The sequence below is a fragment of the Hemitrygon akajei genome, chromosome 22, assembly GCF_048418815.1.
Source record: "Hemitrygon akajei chromosome 22, sHemAka1.3, whole genome shotgun sequence".
NCBI lineage: Eukaryota > Metazoa > Chordata > Chondrichthyes > Myliobatiformes > Dasyatidae > Hemitrygon > Hemitrygon akajei.
Genome location: NC_133145.1, coordinates 64,684,438 through 64,703,122, shown reverse-complemented (window position 1 = coordinate 64,703,122; position 18,685 = coordinate 64,684,438). Strand labels below are relative to the sequence as shown.

Here is an 18,685-nt window from a genome sequence, read left to right as displayed (position 1 = left end):
ATGTAGGAGGAAAGGGTTAGGTTGATCTTGGAGTAGGTTCAAGGGTCGGCACAATATTGTTGGCCAAAGGGTTTGTACTTTTTTTATAATGTTGGACGTGTTATTGAAATGTTTCATTATCTGTCTGCAGACTGAGCACTCTCCACGGTGCGAGAGGAAGAGGAGGGATTCTTTTGGAATGTTTGACGGCTACGACAGCTGCAGTGAGGACACCAGCAGCAGCTCCAGTTCCGATGAGAGTGAAGAAGAAGTGACCTCGATACCGGCCAGCTTACCACTTATCAAAACCAATGGACAGGTTTACACATACCCAGATGGCAAATCAGGAATGGGTCAGTCACAGGGTCCTCTCTGGCATAATTAGCTAGTCTTTCTCTGGAGCTTTGGGGATAGGCAGAAGACAGCAAAGTTGCTTGGAGTTTGCTTTACAAACTAGAATTGGATTCCGCTCTTTGCCATGTTGCATGATAAGTCTTAGTACCCAGTTTTCTAGCTTCTGAACTTCTCATTACACGCGTATATTCTCATTTCCAACAAACACACAAAGGTCACGGACCAATCCCATTTACTTTGTGTGAAGACTGTCTGCCTTGTGTTGAGTCAGAATAAAAGAATTAGACAAGAACTGGAACTGGAAAAATGTTGTCTTTGGAATTCCTCACTGACCACTGAGCTGTTTTTTTTATGCATGTCACTGTCCATTCACAAACTGATGGAGGGAAGATAAACAAATCCTGGTCTATTGTCAGCAGGAGAAGTGTCCCCATTGAAACTCTGCACGTACTCGTTAGAAAAAGACATTTCTAAGGCCAGCCACATGGAGAAACAGCTCTTGCTCCTTTATGAGATCTATGAGGGAGCTCTAAATTATGACCTTAGAACAGTATAGGCCCTTCAGCCCATGATGTTGTACAACCTTTTAATCTACTCCAAGATCAATCTGCCCCTTCCCTCCCACATAGCCCTCTATTTTCTATCATCCATGTGCCTATCTAAATGTTCCTAATGTATCTGTCTCTATCACCACCTCTGCGGGTGTTCTAGGCACCCCACACTCTCTGTAAAGAACCTACCTCTGATACCCCCTTTGTACCTTCTTATAATGTTAAAATTATGCCCTCTTGTATTAGCCATTACCATCCTAGACAAAGGCTGTCCACTCCATCTATGCCTTTTTGTCATTGTATAAATCTCTGGAGGGATGATGAACTGAGAAGCCCATGTCAATTTGGAGGCCTTTTGTGATTGTTCTGGCTGTAACTTATTCACCAGTAGTACTATTTGCAACTCTGAAGCCTTGGCCCTGAATTAAAAGAACAGTTTTCTGTGCAAGGTGTTGCTTTGTAAAACCGCTAGTTTGTGATGTGGGAACAGAGTGACTGTGGCCTCTTGCATTCATTGTTTCTTTTTGATTTCTCAGCCACCTGTGAGATGTGTGGAATGGTTGGAGTGAGAGATGCTTTTTATTCCAAGACCAAACGATTCTGCAGTGTTTCCTGCTCCAGAAGCTACTCGTCCAATTCGAAAAAAGCCAGCATTTTAGCTCGACTTCAGGTAATTTTTGTAATTACATATATAACATAGTGTAGATTTACGTGTGTGATGGTATTCACTCCATGTATATCCAGCGATTTCAATTACATCAACATTTGTCACATGAATAAAAGCCAGACCTCTACAAATACAATGATCTTTCTGAAATGTATACGTTCTCAGGCAGGTAGGAAGTTCTCAGATGATCTCCCCCTTCCTTGTGGCATTGTGATTTAACTCTACAAAAAGGTTTATAATGGCTATAATTGCAGTTTTTGTTAGCAAAACCATCCTACTGATTACAGTTTAAAATAACATGTAATTGTTTTCTGAGATGGTAATCATCACTTATAAATAACCTGTATGTGTTAGTGTATGGGGTGTCCAGGGAGGGGTAGCATCTCTGGTGAAGGGACTTGTGGTGCCCATTCTGGGGCAGCACACTCATCTTTGGTTCCCACTGGACACTCAGTTCTCACCTGCAGCTCCAAGTAGCTGTTTGCATGAGAGCAGCCACGCCCCGGTACACTGCTTTGGCAAGTGGTCTAAAGCAGGTGAGGGTAGCTAACAGGCCTCATACCCCGGTAAGATGGGGACATGTCTGTCTTAGCATACAAAGTCAGCTCTGGTGGACCGGGCCAGTGAGATCCAATGGGCAGGAAGGCAGTTCAGCAAAACACTGAGGAGAGTGCAGGGCAGACAAGGCACAGAAGAAGTCATGATCATGCACTGCAAGCAAGGAAGACCCCAGTTGTGACGACTACTCGTACCACTGGACATGGACTTACTTTGAGAGTGGAACTGTACCAGTGCCGCTGCTTTTCCACTTTAAAAGCTCTCCTGTTATCGTGGACAACCGCCATTTTTTTTAGAACATCAATCATGGAACCCCTAAGACAATAATTTGCGATTGCAACAGGAAGTGATTGTTCAAAGTAAACTTATTATCAAAGTACATGTATGTCACCATATACTACCCTGAGGTTCGTTTTCAATAACTGTAATAGAGTCGATGAAAGATCGCACCAACCAGGCATTCAACCGGTGTGCAAATACAAAAAGAAAGTAATAACAAATAAATACGCAATAAAACCTGTTGGAATTCTTTGAGGAGATTACAAGTAGGATAGATGAAGGGGATGCAGTGGATGTTGTATATTCGGGTTTTCAGAAGGCCTGTGTCAAGGTGCCACACGTGAGGCTGCGACCAAGTTAAGATCCCATGGTATTACAGAAAAGCTGCTAGCATGCTTAGAGCATTGGCTCATCGGTAGGAGGCAACAAGTGGGAATAAAAAGATCCTTTTCTGGTTGGCTGTCAGTCACTAGTCATATTCCGCAGGGGTCAGTGTTGTGACCGCTTTTTTTATGTTGTATATCAATGATTTAGATGATGGAATAGATGTTTTTGTTGCAGATGATACAAAGATTGGTGGAGGGGCAGGTAGTGTTGAGGAAGCAGGAAGGCTGCAGAAGGAGAGTGGGTAAGAAGGCACCAAATGAAATACATGGTGATGCACTTTGGTCGAAGAAATAAATGTGCAGACTATTTTCTAAATGGGGAGAAAATCCAAAAATCTGAGATGCAAAGGGACTTGGGAATCCTTGTGCAGAACACCCTAAAGGTTAACTTGCAGATTGAGTCAGTGGTGAGGAAAGCAAGTGCAACATTAGCATTCATTTCAAAAGGTCTGGAACATAAGAGCAGGGATGTGATGCTGTGGCTTTATAAGGCTAGCGGAGCAATTTTTTTTAGCCAGAGGGTGGTGAATTTGTGGAGTTTGTTACCACAGCCAGCTGTGGAAGCGAGGTGGTTGAGTATATTTAAGGCAGAGATTAGTGGGATCTTGATTGGCCATGGATCAAAGGTTACAGGGAGTGGGGCTGAGGAGGAGAGAATCACGATTGAATGGTGGAACAGACTCAATGAGCCAAATAGCCTGGTTCTTCTCCTATGTCTTACGGTTTTATGAAGTCCATAGGTTGTCGGAATAGTTCAGTGATGGGGCAAGTGAAGTTGAAGGAGTTATCCCCTTTGGTTCAAGATGGTTGAGGGGTAATACTGTTCCTGAACCATGGTGGTGAGAGTCCTGAGGCTCCTGTACCACCTTCCTGATGGCAGCAGCGAGATAAGAGCATGTCCTGGGTGGTGCTGGTCCTTAATGGTCAACTACGTGTCACACAAATCAGTGCCATGTCTATTGTGGACAGTTTTTAAAAAATAAGATATCCACAAAGATTTATTATTCAATAACAGTCACACAGATTCTACTTTTTGATTTTCTCTCTGAAATTAGGGAATTGTTCTTCCCCTTGCCTAAAGCACAGTCTGAGTAATAACTATTTATTAATTAAACGTTGGTCTTCTGCCAGCTTCTCAATCTGTTTAACTTCAAAACTACTGTGTGAGGACTAGGTGATATTTACTTGTGTAGTTCATTACAGGGCAGGTGTGATTTCTGCCAACAGTTGGTCTACAATTTAAAATGATACAACCTGTCCCCATTGAGTACATTTTTAATCTGGGTTGTTCTGAGGCAGATATTGCATCTGTCTTGCTTGGAAAGGATGGAAAAACTAGGCTTGTATTGGGTTCAGTTCACAGGCAACTTGATCCAGATGAGTGTGGAGGATATTTCCTCACGTAGGAGAATGAAGAACCAGTGATCACATTTAAAATACTGGGTTGTCCAAGTAGGATGGCTATGGTGTTTATTTTTCCTTCTCTAAGGATCTGTCAAACGCTCATCAAGTTGTGGCGAAAATAGATTATTTTTGTATATTTATTGTATATAGATGTGGATAGGTTTCGGATAAGCAGGTGAAAGACCACTGGAAGATAGATTTGATCAGCCAAGGTTGTTGTTGTTGGCTGGTTTGGTAGACAGACCATATCTCTCACAATATACAAAAACTACAGCAAACTTTCAGGTCTCAGCTGAAAGTTCACTGGCTGCAATCTATGATCACTGCACAACTTGTCCAAGGTAAAGAAGTGGGCAGGAAAGATCATAGTGACACTACCCACCCAGCAAACTGCCTTTTCCAAAAACATCCTTCTGGAAAGCGCTAGAAAGCTGTTAAAACAAAAAATTCACCATCTTAAAAGTTTCTTCCCAGGCAGTTAATCTGATCAACCGTTCAAATTAGATTTCTTTCTCTTTCCTCCCCCCCCCCCCCCCCATTTGTTACCCCTGTTAGTGCACTGCACTGTAAACTACTGTTTATAATGCCGTTTACATTGTAAATCCATGCTGGCATTTGTGCTCATCTTATTCCATATCTGTACTTTAACCACTAACTTTATTTTTTGATAGCTTTTTGTTTTTATGATTATTGAATGTTGTTGATTTTATTGTATGTTGTTCCCTGACCAACATATCACGGCAAATTCCTAATACATGTAGATGTTTATGGGGGATGAAGTTGATCCTTGACTGAATTAACTGCTGGAGCTGGCCCACTCTACGTCCTAATAGATGTGTTCACGTTACTCACACTTGCTTTCCTCTCCTGAACAGGGAAAGCCTCCAACAAAGAAAGCAAAAGTTTTACAGAAACAGCCGCTCGTGGCCAAGCTTGCAGCCTATGCACAGTACCAGGCAAGCCTACAACAGAATCAAACAAAGAGTAAAGCAGGTAAAATGTCATCTCTGGGACCTCATGCAGGGCTGAGAATTTAATGGGTCAGAGCAGAACATTGTGATAGAACATAGAAATCTACAGCAAATTACAGGCCTTTGGGCACACAATGTAGTGCTGACCATGTAACCTACTCTAGAAACTGTCTAGAATTTCCCTCCTGCATAGTCCTCTATTTTTCTAAGCTCCGTGTACCTATCTAAGAGTCTATTAAAAAAACTCTAGTGTATCCGCCTCTACCACCATTGCTGGTAGTGCATTCCACACACCAACCACTGTCTGTGGAAAAACTTACCTCTGAATAGTGTATGTATTTGAAACAATTTTCCACTTGATTATTCTATTCTATGTATGTTCTTGATTTGAGTGCTAGTCTCTTGCATGGTCTTGATGGTATTGATAGGAGATGTTAGGTCAGCATTATAAATACAGTTTTTACATAGAACACAGAACAGTACAGGCCCTTCAGCCTACAATATTGTGCTAATCTTTTAACCAAGATCAATCTAACCCTTCTCTGTGACAGAGCCCTTCATTTTTCTATCAGCCCGTGCCTATCGAAGAGTCCCTTAAATGCCCTTAATGTATCTGCCTTTACCATCACCCCAGGTAGCGGATTCCAGACTCCCACCACTCTGTGTTTTATATTAAAAAGAAACTTGCCTCTCACATCTCCTTTGAATCTTCCCCCTCTCATCTTAAATGCTAACCTTCTAGTATTTGACATTTCTACCCTAGGAAACAGATACTCCCTGTCTACTCTATTTATACTCATAATCTTACTAATCTCTATCATATCTCCTGTCGGCCTCCACCACTCCAGAGAGGGCAACTTGTGATAGCACGTGCCCTCTAATCCAGGCAGCATCCTGGTAAACCTCTGTACACTCAAAGCCTCACCATCCTTCCTATAATGGGACAACCAGAACTGTGTGCGATACTCCAAAAGCGGCCTAATTAGAGTTTTATAAAGCTGCAAAATAACTTGGAACTCAGTTTCTTGACTAATAAAGACAAGCATGTCGTAAGCCTTTTTAACCATTCTATCAAGCTGTGTAGCCACTTTCAGGGAGCTATGAAGTTAGATCCCAAGATCCGTCTGCTTATCAACACTTAAGAATCTTGCTTTTAACTGTGTACTATCTCTTCACATTTGACCTACCAATGTGCAACACTCCACACTTAGCTGGTTAAACTCCACCTGCCATTTCTCATCCCATACTCTGCTGTATGCCTTGCTAGTCATCTACACTGTCCACAACACCATTAATCTTCACAACGCTGCATCTGCAGATTTTCTTGTGTTTGTGAGTCTACCACCGATCTTCAATTCTGCAAACTTACTAACGTACTCATCTACATTTTCATCCAGGTCATCTATATACATCACAAACAGCAGAGGTCCCAGTACAGATCCCTGCATAACACCACTAATCACGACCTCCAGCTAGAGTAGGTCCCTTCAACCAACACCTCTGTCTTCTATGGGCAAGCCAATTCTGAATCCAAATGGACAATTCACCATGGATCCCATGTATCTTAATCTTCTGAATGAGCCTCTCGTGAGGGACCTTGTCAAACACCTTACTAAAGTCCATGTCGACAACATCTTCAACATTCTCCCTTGTCAAAGAACTCAATCAAGTTAGATACGATTTGCCTCACACAAAGCCATGCTGGCGCTCCCTAATTAGGCCAAGTTTTTCCAAATGCTCATAAATCCTAGCACTAAGAGTTCTTTCCAGTAACTTACCTATCACTGACGTGAGAGTCACTAGTCTATAGTTTGTAGGATTGTCCCTGGTTCCTTTCTTGAACAATAGAACAGCATTAGCTACTTGCCAGTCCTCCGGGCCTTGCCTGCGGCTGGAGAAGACACAAAAATATTAGTCAAGGCCCCACAATCTTTTCTCTTGCCCTTAATAACCTAAGGTATATCCCATCAGGCCCTTGGGACTTGTCCATCTTAATGCTCCTTAAGAGACCCATCACTACTTCTTCATTTACTCTGAAATGCTCTAGCATATTTATACTCTCAGCACTGATTTCCCTGTCCTCCATGTCTCTCCTTGGAAAATACTGATGTAAAGTATTCATTAAGGGCCTCATTCACATCCAAGCAAATGTTCCCCCTTTAGCGTTGAGTGGTCTTATCCTCTTCCTAATTATCATCTTGCCCTTGATGTATATATGGAACGTCTTGGAATTCCTTTAATCCTACTTGCTAAGGACTTCCATGACCCCTTCTGGCTTTTCTAATTCCCTTCTTGAGTTCTTTTGTGACCTCCTTATAACCCTTAAAGGCTCTGATTGATTCTAGCTTCCCAAGCTTCACGTACTTATCCCTTTTCTTTTTGACTAAATTCATCACCTTCCTTGATATTCAAGGTTCTCTTATCGTGCCATCCTTGTCCTCCCTTCTGGCAGGAGCCTGCCTGTCCTGTACTCCTGTGCAGTTGGTCTTCAAACACCCCCCAAATGTCGGATGAGAATTTGCCCAAAAACAGCTGTTCCTAATTAACTCTCCCTGGTTCTTGCCTAATGCTCTCGTGATTTGCCCTGCTCCAGTTTAATACTCTCCCACAAGGTCTGTATTTATCCTTATCTATATCTTAAAATTTAATGAGTGTAATCTCTGTTCCCTAACTGCTCCTGCACTGAGAGGTCGGTGACCTGGCCAGGTGCTTACCCAACTGTACCAGGTCCAGTACAACCCCTCCTCTTGTTGGATGATCTACATATTTATTTAAGAAACACTCCTGGATGCACTTGACAAATTCTACCCTATCTAAACCTCTGGCATTCATAAGGACCTAGTTTATATTTGGGAAGTTGAAGACCCCTGTCAATGACGCTATTGTTTTTATGCCTTTCCTTAATCTGCCTGCATATCTGTTCCTTGGTGTCCTGGTGGTTATTGGGGTACAACTCCATCAGAGTGATTGCACCCTTCCCAGTGTTTTTTTGAATGGACAAAAGAACCATTTTACAAGTATTCTGTCCTCCCTAATGAGTTTATTAACTGAGACATAAGAAACAGAAGCATTTATCTACCAACTCAATCCTCAGAAAATAGTATAAAATATACTCATGAGCGAGTTTCTTATCTCTTCCAAATGGTCTGAATGCTCCTTGTTTTGTGATGTCCCAAAAGATGAAAAATATTTTTGACCTATTCATGCCCTGAATGTCAGACTTCTGAATGTTTCCTTGAGGTCACTCTCATTCTTATAAATACAAGTTGTATAAGACCAGACTTTATATTTTCTCAAATGACATCACAGGGGTCAGCCAACTGAGCTTTTATTGTAAGTATAACCTTGCTTGGGCAGGAACTCTAGCCTTGTTATTCCAGTTGTTCACATACCACAGCTTAAAATAATTGGAGGAAAATGACAACCTTTGTACTCCCTGTTGCAGTTAAGGCCAATGTATCATTTGCTTTCCAGTTGCTTGCTGTGCTAACACGTAAACTAGATTCTTCTGAACACTAATATATTTCAACATCACATCATTTACAACAAAAACTCTCTATTCTACTTTTCTCATCTGTTTTTATTACATTATGTTCCATGTATATCCACACAGTCTCTGTATTCTTCACCTAGCCCACACTATCAAGAAGCTTTGCATCATCACCGAACTTTGAGATAGATTTAGATTTATTTATCATGTATACATCGAAACATACAGTGAAGTGTCATTTATTTATTTAGCAATGTTGCGTGGAGTAGGTCCTTCCAGTTCTTCGAGCCACACCACCCAGCAACCCCAAATTTAACCCTAACCCAATCACAAGACAATTTACAATGACCAGTTAATCTACCTGTTGTGTCTTTGAACTGTGGGAGGAAACCAGAGGACGCAGAAAAAAACCCATTCGTTCCACGGGGAGGATTTACAGACTTCTTACACAGGACACCAGGATTGAACTCTGAACTCTGATTGCCCCGGGGGGTGATGGTGTGGCTAAATAATCAACAACCAACACAACCAAATGTACTGGTTGTCCATAGTAACAACTAATGCACCTGGGGATGTGCTGGGGACAGCCTGTAATTGTGACTACACATGCTGGCATCAACATAGCATATCAACAATGTTCCACTTGGATTTATTCTCTAGATCATTGCAGCAGATTGTGAATGGCTGGAAAGCCAGTATTGATTCCTTTTGCCATCATTGTTCGCAGTTCACAGCTCTAGCGGTAAAATAGCTTGTGTATTCCTCCTGTTTCTTCCTCTGTGAACCAATCCTCGGTCCTGGCCAAACTGTTCACCCCAGTCCAAGTGCTCTGATTTTGGACAGCTTCTGAGAGTCCAAATGCACCAGATCAATGAATTTAAAGAGATTATCTTTATTTATCACATGTACATCGAAGCATCAGAACATACAGTCAGAGGTGTCATTTGTGTCAAATCAAATCAGCACGATTGTGCTAGGGTTGCCATGCTTCCAGCACCAGTGTAGCAGCTCATAACTCATTAACCCTAACCTGTATATCAGAGGAAACCGACACGGTTATGGAGGGACCGTACAAACTCTTCACAGGCTGTGGCAAGAATCGAGCCCTGAGTGGTGATTGCTGGTGCTGTCAAACATTTGCGTACTCCACTGTGATTTGCCTTGCTTTAATAGTTATCTCAAATTTCAAACAGCTTTGTCAAACTATGGCCCTTTCATAAATACATCTTATTTTTAAGAGCCCTGTGATTTTGCTAATAATAGTTACTGACGGTGTGGGGCAGATGCTCAGTCTTGTGCTGTTCTTGACCAGGACAGATGTGCTGGCAACAATACAACTCTCCAACCAGAATTCCCGTATCTATTTGCCAGTCAATAATCCTTTGTGACCCAGTGATGAGAGCTGAGCTGAATGAGATTGAGGTGGGTGATATCTACACCCCATCTGCAGACTTGTAATGGCTAATTATTTGGCTGTGTTATTTTTCCAAGGAACTGCAACAAGGAAAGTAAGGAAAATTGTTGGTCCTGGACATTTGTGAGCTGCCCTGAAGATTGTTGGCGCAGAAACAATACATTCTACTGTATAGGGCGGCGTGGTAGCGGTTAACTCTCCTCTTGCCCCCACCCCATTGTCTGTAAGGAGTTTGTACGTTCTTCCCATGGGTTTCCTCCGTGTGCTCCAAAGGGTTGTTGAGCTGGCACTGGAATGTGTTGTTAACCCTTCCTGTCAGTCATTGACGCAAAGACGATTCATTTCACTGTATGTTTCGATGTACATGTGACAAATAAAGCTACGCTTTAAAAATCTTTATAGAACTTCACTATTAGCCAAGATACTGTCTCTGACACATGCCCTGAAATTCTTGAGGCTTGTTTTCTCACAACTTTTTAATCACTTTACAGCAGTCACCGTTGAAGGCTTTGATTGGGGTCACTACGTCTGGAGCAACAAATTTACTGGGGCTCCTGTCAGCTGTTTCAAACATGTGAGTAGTATTTTGTTTTGTTTGCCAACCTATAACTACTGAGATATTGAATTTTTCAATCAGAATCAGGTTTTAAATCATGAAATTTGTATTTTGTAGCAGCTGTACAGTGCAGTATATAGTAATAAGAAGTATAAATTATAGTTAAAAATACTATATTAAAAAATAAGTGCAGAAAGAGGGGAAAAATACAAAGGAAGTGTTCATGTGTTCATTGTCCATTCAGAAATCCGATGGCAAGGTAGAAGAAGCTATTCCTGAAACAGCTGCGTATAGGGTAGTGAAAGTGAACTTCTGTTAATTGGTTTTGTCTTTCTTGAGTGACTTGGATAGGTACAGTTGAAGTAGACTTTGTGTTGGGGTGCAGAGGGAACAAGCTTGTACCAGCTACTCTCGTGCATTATTGTGTAAAGAGATCTTATGATCGTTATATTGGCCTTGCTATGAGGTTTCAACAGATGATAGTTGGGGTTAAATACAGGGGCATCGGCTGACGACACCAGCTCACAAGAGTCCTCTGTCTTGGGCCAGTCTCTCAATTTTTCTCCAGGTGTCACCCATCCTGGGTATCCTTCCTCTCCCTGTGATAAGGTCTTCGGAGCTTGTCTGTGTGGGTGTTTACTGAATGGGGCTACCCGATGCCCATCCCTCCTCCTCTTGCAGTTGGGCTGGGAACCATCCATAGTGGAGTTTAACTGATAGGTCGTTGACCCTGCTTCTCTCTCCACAGATGCCGCCTAACCTAGTGACATTTATTACATTTTGTATTTCTTTTCTGTCTATACTTTGTGATGCCTTAATGTGTGATCTAAACCAAGTATTTAGAGTGCTGGGAATGGGTTGTACTGCAAGTACAGAGATGCTTGCTTGTTTGGTGGGAGGGTGAGACACCAAAGAACAAGATGATAAATTTAGAGCTCGCTCAGTCTGAAATAAAACCATGAAATGATTTCAGCTGAAGGGTTTTTGAAAATAAAATCAGCAGACCAATCCGAAAGTATGAATAAAAAGTTTGAAATTTAGGAAAGCTATGATTTCATTGAACGATGGAACAGCTGGATAGTTGCATTGGCTTAACTTTGTTCTCGCCGTACTGGAATGTTGTATATTTGTCTCTGACTTGGTTCAGAACAGTTACTGTAGCTTGGTTCTCCAGTTTTCCACTCATCATTTGTTTTTTCTCCCCCTGTTTTCCCCCAACCCTTTCCCTGCGTCTGTTGTTTACCGCCACTTTTCTGCTAATGCAGGTAACTGAGTGTTGTAATTCTTTGTGCTTTGCTCAGATCGTCAGGTTTTTAATTACATTGTTCCTCCGAAGAAACACGTGTGACTCCACTGGATGTAATTGTTTCCTTCCAAGTTGCAATTGTAAAAAAGTCACAAGATTCTTGAAGGGATATAATTTGTGTGGGGGCTAATAGATGGCTGGCAGTGTGTGAGTGTACGCCAAGACCAATAATTTCATACAAGTGGACCATGAGTATTTAAAAACACTGAATGCACATCTTAAAAATATCCTGTTGATAAGGTTATGGTATAATCTTGGGGATTCTTATGTCATCTGACCCTTCAATTGTGGTTCTTCACTGCAATCAGCTCTAAACAATGGGGTCTATCGCTTTGACCATGTCCCAACTTGTCTTGTGTAACTGATCCTGTAATGCATTTTTCTGACTTTCTCGGTCACTCTTTCTACTAGTTCCACTTCTCTCCAATCTCTCTGCCTGAGTCATCCAAAGCTTACTATATCGGTGTAATTGTTTGTGTGGCTTGACACTGTTAAAACTTGTTTGAACCTTAACGAAGGCCTAGTGGTCACAAGAGGGGATGGTATAATTTAACAGCGGTCATGATGTGCATCATTTTCTTTCTGAATCAGGTTTATTATTGTTTTATATAACACAGAACATTACAGCCCATGACAGGACCTTTTAACCCACTCGAAAATCAATCTACCCCTTCCCTCCCACACAGCCTCCATTTTTCTATCATCCATGTGCCTATCTAAGAGTGTCTTAAATGTCCCTAATGTACCTGCCCCTACCATCATCCAAGCATTGGGGGGGTTGGGGGGTACTTGCCTCTTCCATCCACCCTATACTTTTCTCCAATCATATAATTATCCCTCCTTGGGGGAAAGTACAATGCAAAGACAAAGTAACTATAAATAGCCAAAAAAAGCATCAGTGCTGACTAGTCATAAGCGTGCGTCTGATGGGTGGCTACAGTGATATCCATAACTAAAAGTTAATAAAGAATAATGTAATGTGTTTAATTGCAACACACACAACATGCTGGAGGAACTCAGCAGGTCAGGCAGCATCTGTGGCGAGAAATAAACAGTCAATGTTTTGGGTCGAGACCCTTCATCGTGACTGGAAAGGAAGGGGACAGAAGCCAGAATAAGGAGGGGGAAGAGGAAGCTAGAAAGTGATAGGGAAGGGGGATGAAGTGAGAAGCTGGAAGGTGATTGGTTGTAAAAATAAAGGGAGAGGAGGGTTGACCATGGAAGAAAGGGAAGGAGGAGGGGAAGGGGTGAGAGGGAACGAGAGGGTGGTGATGGGCAGGTGAGGGGAAGGGGTGAGAGGGAACGAGAGGGTGGTGATGGGCAGGTGAGGGGAAGAGGTGAGAGGGAACGAGAGGGTGGTGATGGGCAGGTGAGGAGAAGGGGTGAGAGGGAACAAGAGGGTTGTGAGGGGAGGGGATGAGAGGGAACGAGAGGGTGGTGATGGGCAGGTGAGGGGAAGGGGTGAGGGGAACGAGAGGGTGGTGATGGGCAGGTGAGGGGAAGCGGTGAGAGGGAACGAGAGGGTGGTGATGGGCAGGTGAGGGGAAGAGGTGAGAGGGAACGAGAGGGTGGTGATGGGCAGGTGAGGGGAAGAGGTGAGAGGGAACGAGAGGGTGGTGAGGGGAGGGGGTGAGAGGGAACGAGAGGGTGGTGATGGGCAGGTGAGGGGAAAGGATGAGAGGGAACGAGAGGGTGGTGATGGGCAGGTGAGGGGAAGCGGTGAGAGGGAACGAGAGGGTGGTGATGGGCAGGTGAGGGGAAGGGGTGAGAGGGAACGAGAGGGTGGTGATGGGCAGGTGAGGGGAAGGGGTGAGAGGGAACGAGAGGGTGGTGATGGGCAGGTGAGGGGAAGAGGTGAGAGGGAACAAGAGGGTGGTGATGGGCAGGTGAGGGGAAGGGGTGAGGGGAACGAGAGGGTGGTGATGGGCAGGTGAGGGGAAGCGGTGAGAGGGAACGAGAGGGTGGTGATGGGCAGGTGAGGGGAAGAGGTGAGAGGGAATGAGAGGGTGGTGATGGGCAGGTGAGGGGAAGAGGTGAGAGGGAACGAGAGGGTGGTGAGGGGAGGGGGTGAGAGGGAACGAGAGGGTGGTGATGGGCAGGTGAGGGGAAAGGATGAGAGGGAACGAGAGGGTGGTGATGGGCAGGTGAGGGGAAGCGGTGAGAGGGAACGAGAAGGTGGTGATGGGCAGGTGAGGGGAAGGGGTGAGAGGGAACGAGAGGGTGGTGATGGGCAGGTGAGGGGAAGCGGTGAGAGGGAACGAGAGGGTGGTGATGGGCAGGTGAGGGGAAGGGGTGAGAGGGAACGAGAGGGTGGTGAGAGGAAGGGGTGAGAGGGAACCAGAAGGAGGTGAAGGGAAAGGAAGGGTGAGAGGGGTACCGGAATGGGAAAAGAGAAGGGGGAAAGGGGAGAATTGGTCAGTTAATTTTTAGGAAAGCAAAAGGGTCTTTCCTGAAACATCGACTGTTTATTCCTCTCCATAGATGCTGCCTAACCTGCTGAGTTCCTCCAGCATTTTGTGTGTGTTTAATTGCAAAATGTGTGCTGACTTCAGAACTGCACCATCAAGTAGAATTTAGACAAAGTGATCTTCATGCTTGTGTTACTGAACAGGTGCCTATGGGAAGTCACTGGGGAGATATTGCGGAGGGTGTGAGAGTGGAAGTCCCCAACACTGATTGTAACCTGCCTACCAAAGTCTTCTGGATCGCTGGCATCATCAAGTTAGCAGGTACAAGCAAACAACACTTTGCCTCTGAATTTGAGACGTTGTTCAATTCTAATTTCTCATGTGATTAGAGCAGTTGAATAATTGTTTATTTTGCTGCTTCCTTATTCTGTTGAACTGGATCTTGGTTATTTTCGCTGGGGAATTAGGAAAAAATCGCAGCACAGTAGCATGGTGGTTAGCTTAACACTTTACAGTGTCAGCAATTGGGGGTTTAAACCTGACGTTCATGCGTTCTCCCCGTGACTGCATGGGTTTTCTCCGTGTTCTCCTGTTTCTTCCCACATTCCAAAGGTTAGGGTGAGTGACTTGTTGGCACTGGATGTCGGCTACTCAGGCACAACCTCGGACTGTGTTGGTCATTGGTGCAAATGATGCATTTCACTGCATTTTTCAATGTATATGTGACAAATAAAGCTAATCTTCATAAAAATCTCTTTAAAAACTGTCTTCCTCAAGTAGCAAGATGTTGGTGTCCTCCAGATCATAAGTAAACCATCAAACAGTGTGGAGACATGCCTGTCCCAGCTCTGATTGTTGAGAATGGGCACTTTAAGAAATTGTGCTGTAATTGAGATAGGAATTTTAAAAAATTATTTTCCTTCTTATTACTTTGTAGGCAGTAAGAGTGCTACGTTGTTGCCTGTGCACCAATATAACATACGGGTCTAGAGCCAACATTGCATAATTGCATAATTGTCCTTCATTTTAAAATCTGACTCCATAAATATTGCAAAGATCTTCTAGTCTGAGAACTAAATTGAAGTAAATACTCAGCTGCTGAGGCTTGGATGTGGGTGTCAGTGTGTGGTAAGGGTTTTGTTCTCTCCTGGATATATATAAATATTGTTGGTACGTTAACTTGATGGTGAGATTTGGGGGCAGATCTTGGACATGTCATCGAAAATCCATTTAAAATCAGTTAGACAGCATGGTAGTTCAGCAGTTGGCGCAGTTCCTGTACAGTGTCAGTGATTATCATTCGGGATTAGAGTTCAACCACACTCTGTAAGGAGTTTGTATGTTCTCACCATGACCACATGGGTTTCCTCCAAAGACATGGATTGTGGGCCCGCCACGTTGGCACCAAAAGCTCGGTGACACTTATGTACTGTACAGAGAGTCATTGAATACAGCACAGAAACAGGCCCTGTGGCTCATCTAGGCATGCCGAAACCACTTAAGCTGCCTACTCCCATTGATCTGCACTGGGACCGTAGCCCTCCATACCCCTACCATCCATGTACCTATCCAAACTTCTCTTAACTGTTGAAATCAAGCTTGCATGTACACTTGCTCTGGCAGCTTGTTCCACATTCTCACTCCTCTCGGTCTTCTACACTAAAGAAAACAGTCCAAACCTATTCAATCCTTCCTTATAACTCAGATACTCCAGACCTGGCAACATCCTTGTAAACTTTCTCTGCTCTCTTTCAACCTTCTTTACATCTTTGCTGTAGGGGGGGTGACCAAAACTGCAGACAGTACTCCATATTAGGCTTCAGCAATGCCTTATACAACTTCAACAAACCATTCCATCTCCTCTATTCAGTACATTGATTTATGAAGGCCAATGCGCTAAAAGCTTCCTTTACGACCTTATCAACCTGTGACGCCACTTTCAATGAATCATGGACCTGTATTCCCAGATCCCTTTGTTCTACCACACCCCTCAGTGCCCTACCGTTCATTGTGTAAGACCTGCCCTGGTTGGTCCTACTAAAGCACAAAATCTCACATTAAATTCCATCTGGCATCTTTCAGCACGTTTTCCAGCTAATGCAAATCCCTCTGCAAGCCATGATAACCTTCCTCCCTGTCCAGTACATGGCCATTCTTGGTGTCATCTGCAAATTTACTGATCCAATTTACCATATTATCATCCAGATCAGTGATAAAGATGACAAACAACAACAGACCCAACACTGGTCCCTGCGGCACTCCACTAGTCACAGGCCACCAGTCAGAGAGGAAACTCTCTACTACCACTCTCTGGCTTCTCCCACAAATCCAGTGTCTAATCCATTTCACTACCTCATCCTGAATGATGAGCAACTGAGCCTTCTTGACCAGCCTCCCTCCCGTGACCTTGTCAAATGCTTTATCACACTCCACATAGACAACATCCACTGCCTTGCCTTTATCAACTTTCCCGGTAACTTCCTGGAAAGACTCCTCAAAATTGGTTAGATATGACCTACCGTGCACGAAGCCATGCTCAGCATCCTTAATTGGTCCATGTCTATAAGTCCCTCAGAATAGGTTCCAATAACTCAAGTCAGACTCACCAACTTATAAATTCCTGATTTCTGTTCAGAGCCTTTTTTTCAACAACGGAACAACATTGGCTGTCCTCCAATCCTCTTGGTACCTCTCCTGTGTTAAGGATGTTATAAGTCCTCAGATTGTAGAACATAGAAAACCTACAGCACAATACAGGCCCTTCGGCCCACAATGCTACTGCTGAACATGTACTTGCTTTAGAAATTACCCCGGGTTACCCGTAGCCCTCTAATTTTCTAAGCTCCATGTGCCTATCCCGGAGTCTCTTAGAAGTAGGGTCCACCACCGTTGTTGGCAGCCCATTCCATGCACTCACTACTCCCTGCGTTTTAAAAGAAAATTTAACCCCTGACATATCTCCTCTGTCCCTACTTCCAAGCACCTTAAAACTGTGGCGTGTCATGCTAGCCATTTCAGCCCTGGGGAAAAAGCCTCTGACTATCCACACGATCAATGCCTCTCATCATTTTTTACACCTCTATCAGGTCACCTCTCATCCTCCGTTGCTCCAAGCAAAAAAGGCCAAGTTCACTCAATCTATTCTCATAAGGCATGCTCCCCAATCCAGGCAACATCCCTGTAAATCTCCTCTGTACCCTTTCTGTAGTTTCCACATCCTTCCTGTAGTGAGGCGACCAGAACTGAACACAGTACTCTAAGTGGGCTCTGACCAGGGTTCTATACAGCGGTAACATTACCTGTCGGCACTTGAACTCAATCCCATGGTTAATGAAGGCCAATGCACCATACGCCTTTTTAACACACAGTCAACCTACGCAGCAGCTTTTGAGTGTCCTATGGACTCGGATCCCTCTGATCCTCCACACTGCCAAGAGTCTTACCATTAATACTGTATTCTGCCATCATAGTTGACCTACCAAAATGAACCACCTCACACTTATCTGGGTTGAACTCCATCTGCCACTTCTCAGCCCAGTTTTGCATCCTATCAATGTCCCATTGTAACCTCTGACAGCCCTCCACACTATCCACAACACACCCAACCTTTGTGTCATCAGCAAACTTACTAACCCATCCCTCCACTTCCTCATCCAGATCATTTATAAAAATCACGAAGAGTAGGGGGTCCCAGAACAGATCCCTGAGGCACACCACTGTTACCAACCTCCATGCAGAATATGACCTGTCTACAACCACTCTTTGCCTTCTGTGGGCAAGCCAGTTCTGGATCCACAAAACAATATCCCCTTGGATCTGATTCCTCCTTACTTTCTCAATAAGCCTTGCATGGGGTACTTTGTCAAATGCCTTGCTGAAATCCGTATACACTACATCTACTGCTCTACCTTCATCAATGTGTTTAGTCATATCCTCAAAAAATTCAATTAGGCTCATAAATCACAACTTGCCTTTGACAAAGCCTTGCTGACTATTCCTAATCATATTATGCCTCCAAATGTTCATAAATCCTGCCTCTTAGGATCTTCTCCATCACCTTACCAACCACTGAAGTAAGTCTCACTGGTCTATAATTTCCTGGGCTATCTCTACTCCTTTTCTTGAATAAAGGAACAACATCCACAACCCTCCAATCCTCCAGAACCTCTTCTGTCCCCATTGATGATGCAAAGATCATTACCAGAGGCTCAGCAATCTCCTCCCTTGCCTCCCACAGTAGCCTGGGGTATATTTAATCCAGTCCCAGTGACTTATCCAACTTGATACTTTCCAAAAGCTCCAGCACATCCTCTTAATGTCTATATACTCATTTATGCTGGTTATTGACAGAGAAATGGCAAA

The 18,685-nt window shown here is 43.6% G+C and overlaps 1 protein-coding gene across 1 annotated transcript in view; it reads left to right on the top strand.

Moving 5' to 3' along the window:
* The window catches only part of mbtd1 (mbt domain containing 1), a 78,258-nt gene that overhangs the window by 7,159 nt on the left and 52,414 nt on the right, over nt 1–18,685 (top strand). The window contains exons 2-6 of the mRNA XM_073026480.1: nt 131–332; nt 1,421–1,554; nt 5,054–5,171; nt 10,545–10,627; nt 14,527–14,644. Coding sequence (XP_072882581.1) covers nt 131–332; nt 1,421–1,554; nt 5,054–5,171; nt 10,545–10,627; nt 14,527–14,644 — 655 coding nt within the window. The remainder of the gene's footprint in view (nt 1–130; nt 333–1,420; nt 1,555–5,053; nt 5,172–10,544; nt 10,628–14,526; nt 14,645–18,685) is intronic.